General features: G+C 55.3%; 1 protein-coding gene across 1 annotated transcript; it reads right to left on the reverse strand.

Annotated features, from left to right (window-relative positions):
• Positions 1 to 201: 201 nt before the first annotated feature.
• Positions 202 to 2,892, reverse strand: MYADML2 (myeloid associated differentiation marker like 2). Its single transcript, XM_069655309.1, has one exon. The coding sequence runs from the start codon at positions 1,880 to 1,882 to the stop codon at positions 965 to 967; it is 918 nt and encodes a 305-aa protein (XP_069511410.1). The 5' UTR covers positions 1,883 to 2,892; the 3' UTR covers positions 202 to 964.
• Between the last annotated feature and the right edge of the window lie 4,006 nt (positions 2,893 to 6,898).

Genomic DNA, 6,898 nt, shown 5'->3' on the forward strand with positions numbered 1-6,898 from the left:
CCATTGAAAGTGTACAGTTTATTAGCAGGTTTAAGAAATGCAAAACATCACAACAAAAATGCACTAGTATAAACAGTAGGGGACACCTGGGACAAGGACTCACAGTAGCATGCCCCCCCCCCCCCCCGCTCACAGACCTTATAGTACCCATTATTTACCATCCACCACCCCTCCCTGCCCCACCCCCGCACCCCTCTAAGCTTCAGAGGCCCTCTGCTGTCCCCTTGTCCCCCTGGCATATCTTCACAGACCTCACAGCGTTCCATTGAGCAGCGAACAGTCCTGCTTGTCCATTGAGGTGTAGTGAGTCCATTGGTGGGCGCCTACTCCACAACGTGCAGCGCACAGTCCTGCTTGGCCTTTGAGGTGTAGCGAGTCCATTGTTGCGCGCCTACTCCACAATGTGCAGTGCACAGTCCTGCTTGGCTTTTGAGGTGGACTATGCCTAGTCCACGGTGCGCATCACGTTGTGTTTAGGTCAGCGAGGTGAAGCAGATCCATTGGAGTAGATAGAATCCACACTCCTGAGGCCACTGGTGTAGTGGATCCCTTAGGCGCTTCACGTCCACAATGTGCATGTTAGTGGTGGTCAGGCCTGCGATGTGAAGAAGGTCCTTTGGAGCAGGTCTAGACTAGACCACAATGTACAGCACACACTCCTGAGGCAGGTGTAGTGGATCCCTTAGGCGCTTCACATCACAATGTGCAGGATAGTGGTGGTCAGGCCTGCAATGTGAAGAAGGTTCTTCGGAGTAGGTCTAGTCCACGATGTGCAGCACACAGTCCTGTTAGGGCCGCGATGGGAACTTGGTCTAGATTCTAGTAGCCCAAGTCCACAATGTGAATTGAAGATCGATTCGGGGTTTGCCAAGTGCACAAGATGCCGCACACAGTCCTGTTAGGCCTGAGGTGAAGTGGACCCCCTGGCACAGTCCTAAACCACAGTGTGATGCACGCAGACCGCTTAAGTCCGTGAGGTGAAGCGGATCCGCTGGGAGTACACCAAGTCCACGATATAGAGCAGCAGGTTGACTTGTGTGAAGACGGTGATGACAAGCTGGCTGTCCCAGGGACATCGCCCACGTGGACAATACTGTGGGCGCTGAGGTGAGCCATACTTGCTGTCGAAGCAGAAGACGGGCCAGATGACGGCGGCACTCATGTACATCAGCACAGCAAGGACGGTGAAGGTCACCACGCAGCGCTCGAACGGGCAGCGGAGAGTGCCGGTTCTCCCAGTGACGCTGAGGATGATGATCACTACAGTGAAAATGAAGCAGAAGCTGTAGACCGCCACACACCACTGCGTGGCTGCAAAGCGCCGATACTGGCTCTCGTTGGCCAAGGCGCCAAAGATGATGCAGGCAGAAAAGGCTTGGACAACTTTGAGTAGGCCCGAGACCGTGGCCATGTAGCTGGTGGCCAGTCCAGGCTGGGCACGAATCAGGGCCACCTCAACTATGTAGGCAACAGCAACCAGGCTGGCAAAGACACTGGCAGCTAGGCGGAAGTCTCTAACATCACAGCCAATAGGGTAGCAGCCAAGCTGGGCAAAGTAGACTGGGTAGACGATGGCCGCGGTGAGCGACGTCAGCGTGGCCAGCATGGCAAAGGCAGCGGTGAAGTCCCCCCAGGAGATGCCCCGCATACAGCTGTGCAGCCGAGTCAGCTCGCAGCTGGTGATGAAGGCCGAGACGGCGCAGCACGCACACCACACACTCATGCAGAAGATTCCGTAGGGGGCACTGTATCCCGCCTTGTGGACCACCAGGCTCAGAGTAGTGCAGGCAAAAGCCACTTGCAGCAAGCGGGCCAGGCCCACGCGGGACCACACCGCATCCACATTCAGGTAGGGGCCATCAGTTGCAGCCTGACGCCGCATCTTGCTGCACAGCGCAAGGGTCCGCAGCAGCAGCCTTTTGGCGGGGCTCTGTGAATGGGCAGGCGGACCTTTTACTTACTGTCACAGTGTCTATTGCAAGGCCTGGGCTTGTTCCCCCGAATTCCTGGCCAGCCCTTGAAGACCCACCTGCAGGCTGTGGAAAACAGCACTCGATGATGGATGTATGCAGAGTTCCTTCCAAGAGCAGGGGCTTGGTGGGACGTCTGTGGCGGCACTTAGCTGTCCCACTGGTCAGCAGACTACTGAGACCCTGGGGTGGCACTGCCAAGCTGCGTTGCCTGATGTGACTGGCGGGTCTCTGCGGCCTGGTGGAACGTGTCACTGAATGGGAGAGTCGGGACCCTTGGTCTTTTGGCCTGTTAGTCTGAACGCTGGGTGGCACCAGCTAGTCTGTGTGGGTCGGTGGAATAGTCATGAGTTTCGGTTGGCACTGCTAAGTCTTTGCGGCCTGGTGCGACAGTCAGGAGCCTGGGCGACCACTGCCACGTCTCTGTGACCTGTTATGGACAGAGAGGCCGGGAGTTGGGAGAATGAGTATCCCCGTTCAGTCTGGCACTCACTCCAGGTCACTGCCCTCTTTCCTGTCTCTCCTGGCTGCCTGCTACTCCTCCAGTGGGACTCCGTGCCCTTTCTTGGCTGGCACCGCCGTTCGGTGAGTCTCCTGCCCTCCAAACGTGTTTACTTCCTCGTTGGTTTTTCTGCGACGGATTCCCGCTCGCCCTCCAGCTGTGGTCGCGGGTGTTGCTGGGCCAATGTCCCAGGTAGGAGCCTAGGTGGGCAATGCCAGGTCCGCTATGCTTTGCTCTTGCCCTCTCCGGGTTTCTCCAGTGTGCTTAGGGAGACTGCGGGCTGCGTGCCACCGCCCGGCGTGTGAGGCTCGGCGAGACGGGAGGTCGCCTGGGGGCTTGTGGGGACCGCTGGCGGGCACAGCCTGACTGAACCCCTCCTTCCAGTGAGCCGCTCTGCCCCCGTCGGGGTCCCGCTGGTCCTTTTGCTGTACGCCCCCCCAGCCCGGCCGCCCTGCAGTCCGCGGATTTTATAAATAGAGACTGTATTAATAGTGCGGAATGGGAGGCCTGAGGAGATTGTGACGGTCAGCTCCTATGCCATACCGGGGCCTGCATTCCAGGGGGCACCTGTCGGGCACGCTGAGGATGGGGCGTAGGCCGGAGCAGCCACTGCTCCCCATCAGCATCCAGGTCGGATATGGGCATAACACCAGTCAAGGCCCCAGTGAAAAAGAAACCCACAGTCACACAAATCCATTACTACTCAGAACAGAGCGTTTCAGTGCTACCCAACGGTGGGGGGTGGGCAGGGGGGGGGGGGAGAGGCTGTTATTTCTGATCAAATATGGTGCAAATAAGGCATTTGAAAAAAAAAATGTGCTTAGTAGCATTGGTTAAAGCTAGTGTAGTAACTTATGATACTGGCCCACTCTGGCCATAAAAGTGGCCCATTCCGACCAAGAAAACTATCCTCTACATGAATCATGGGTAGGCACCTCGGGCATTGCCTTATTGGCCAATCCGAGCCCGTCAGCACCCACTGTGCCCCATCAGCACTTACGGTACAGAGCCACAGCACCTGTAGCACCCCCGAGCGCTTCAAAGGCGCCCCAATACTGCCCCCACCCCACCAACACTCAATGCGCCCGGTCCATCGCCACAGCACAACTCCAGAGGCACCACCATCACGGCTGCAGCATGCCAACAGCATCCGCCCATACCAAAAGCACTCACAGCACTCCACAACCACCCCATTAGCACTCTCCAGCAGCAGCCTTCGCACTTAAGTAGCACCCACAGCACACACCCAGGCCCAGCACTCAGCATCCCCAAAAGAACTTATGGTGGCCTGGGATAGAACAAGCTTCACACACCCCACTGCACCCCAGCAGCTCCCAAAGCACGCAGCAAATGAAGCACCCAGCACCCATGATGCACCCATGATGCACCCGCAGAACCCCACCAGAACCCGCTGCAGTCAATCACTAATAACTGTATCTCAACAGCACCCACAATTCCCCTACCAAAAGCATAACGACACAACAGCACCAAAAACACTCACAGAACCACAGCACACCAACAACCGCCACACCCCTGCAGCACTCTGCCAGGGCTACTGCACTAACAATAAGCACAGAACCCAGGGTGAACAATGGTGTCCCAATAGCAAAAACAGCACCTGCTGTAAATCACCACAAGGGTGTACGTCAAAAATACCCACCCAGTACACTCCAGACCAGGGGTGTTGCTAGGTCTGGAAAAGATCCCGGGCTACGGAAAATATCTGGGGCTACGCTAATGTCGGGAATACCCATCCATTGCACTCCAGACCAGGGGTGTTGCTAGGTCTGGAAAAGATCCGGGGCTATGCTAATGTCAGGAATACCCACCCAGTACACTCCAGACCAAGGGTGTTGCTAGATCTGGAAAAGATCCAGGGCTATGCTAATGTCGGGAATACCCATCCAGTTCACTCCAGACCAGGGGTGTTGCTAGGTCAGGAAAAGATCCCGGGCTATGCTAATGTCGAGAATACCCACCCAGTACACTATAGAGCAAGGGTGTTGCTAGGTCTGGAAAAGATTGGGGCTATGCTAATGTCGGGAATACCCACGCAATACACTCCAGACCAGGGCTGTTGCTAGGTCTGGAAAAGATCTGGGGCTATGCTAATGTTAGGAATACCCACCCAGTACACTCCCGACCAGGGGTGTTGCTAGGCTGGAAAAGATCCGGGGCTATGCTAATGTCGGGAATACCCACCCAGTACACTCTAGACCAGGGCTGTTGCTAGGTCTGGAAAAGATCCGGGGCTACGCTAATGGCGGTAATACCCACCCAGTACACTCCAGACCCGGGGTGTTGCTAGGTCTGGAAAAGATCTGGGGCTACGCTAATGTCGGGAATACCCACCCAGTACACTCCAGACCCGGGGTGTTGCTAGGTCTGGAAAAGATCCGGGGCTATGCTAATGTCAGGAATACCCACGCAGTACACTCCAGACCAGGGGTGTTGCTAGGTCTGGAGAAGATCTGGGCTATGCTAATGTCGGGAATACCCACCCAGTACACTCCAGACCAGGGGTGTTGCTAGGTCTGGAAAAGATACGGGCTATGCTAATGTCGGGAATACCCACCCAGTACACTCCAGACCAGGGGTGTTGCTAGGTCTGGAAAAGATACGGGCTATGCTAATGTCGGGAATACCCATACAGTACACTCCAGACCAGGGGTGTTGCTAGGTCTGGAAAAGATCTGGAGCTACGCTAATATCGGGAATACCCACCCAGTACATTCCAGACCAGGGGTGTTGCTAGGTCTGGAAAAGATCTGGGGCTACGCTAATGTCCGGAATACCCACATAGTACACTCCAGACCAGGGGTGTTGCTAGGTCTGGAAAAGATCCGGGCTATGCTAATGTCAGGAATACCCACCCAGTACACTCCCGACCAGGGGTGTTGCTAGGTCTGTAAAAGATCCGGGGCTATTCTAATGTCAGGAATACCCACCCAGTACTCTCCCGACCAGGGGCGTTGCTAGGTCTGGAAAAGATCTGGGGCTACGCTAATGTCAGGAATACCCACCCAGTACACTCCAGACCAGAGGTGTTGCTAGGTCTGGAAAAGATCTGGGCTATGCTAATGTCGGGAATACCCACCCAGTACACTCCAGACCCGGGGTGTTGCTAGGTCTGGAAAAGATCTGGGGCTATGCTAATGTCAGGAATACCCACCCAGTACACTCCAGACCAGGGGTGTTGCTAGATCTGGAAATGATCCGGGGCTACGCTAATGTCAGGAATACCCACCCAGTACACTCCAGAACAGGGGTGTTGCTAGGTCTGGAAAAAATCCGGGGCTATGCTAATGTCAGGAATACCCACCCAGTACACTCCAGACCAGGGCTGTTGCTAGGTCTGGAAAAGATCTGGGCTACGCTAATGTCAGGAACACCCATCCAGTACACTCCAGACCAGGGGTGTTGCTAGGTCTTGAAAAGATCCGGGGCTATGCTAATGTCGGGAATACCCACCCAGTACACTCCAGACCAGGGGTGTTGCTAGGTCTGGAAAAGAAGTGGGGCTACGCTAATGTCGGGAATACCCACCCAGTACACTCCAGACCAGGGGTGTTGCTAGGTCTGGCAAAGATCTGGGGCTACGCTAATGTCAGGAATACCCACCCAGTACACTCCAGACCAGGGGTGTAGCTAGGTCTGGAAAAGATCCAGGGCTATGCTAATGTTGGGAATACCCACCCAGTACACTCCAGACCAGGGGTGTTGCTAGGTCTGGAAAAGAAGCGGGGCTACGCTAATGTCGGGAATACCCACCCAGTACACTCCCGAACAGGGGTGTTGCTAGGTCTGGAAAAGCTGTGGGGCTATGCTAATGTCAGGAATATCCACCCAGTACACTCCAGACCAGGGGTGTTGCTAGGTCTGGAAACGATCCGGGGCTACGCTAATATCGGGAATACCCACCCAGTCCACTCCAGACCAGGGGTGTTGCTAGGTCTGGAAAAGATACGGGCTATGCTAATGTCGGGAATACCCATACAGTACACTCCAGACCAGGGGTGTTGCTAGGTCTGGAAAAGATCTGGGGCTACGCTAATATCGGGAATACCCACCCAGTACATTCCAGACCAGGGGTGTTGCTAGGTCTGGAAAAGATCTGGGGCTACGCTAATGTCGGGAATACCCACACAGTACACTCCAGACCAGGGGTGTTGCTAGGTCTGGAAAAGATCCGGGCTATGCTAATGTCAGGAATACCCACCCAGTACACTCCCGACGAGGGGTGTTGCTAGGTCTGTAAAAGATCCGGGGCTATTCTAATGTCAGGAATACCCACCAGTAGACTCCAGACCAGGGGTGTTGCTAGGTCTGGAAAAGATCCGGGGCTACGCTAATGTCCGGAATACCCACCCAGTAGACTCCAGACCAGGGGTGTTGCTAGGTCTGGAAAAGATCTGGCCTACGCTAA

Source organism: Ambystoma mexicanum, chromosome 3q, assembly GCF_040938575.1.
Source record: "Ambystoma mexicanum isolate Mex_15411 chromosome 3q, UKY_AmexF1_1, whole genome shotgun sequence".
Lineage (NCBI taxonomy): Eukaryota > Metazoa > Chordata > Amphibia > Caudata > Ambystomatidae > Ambystoma > Ambystoma mexicanum.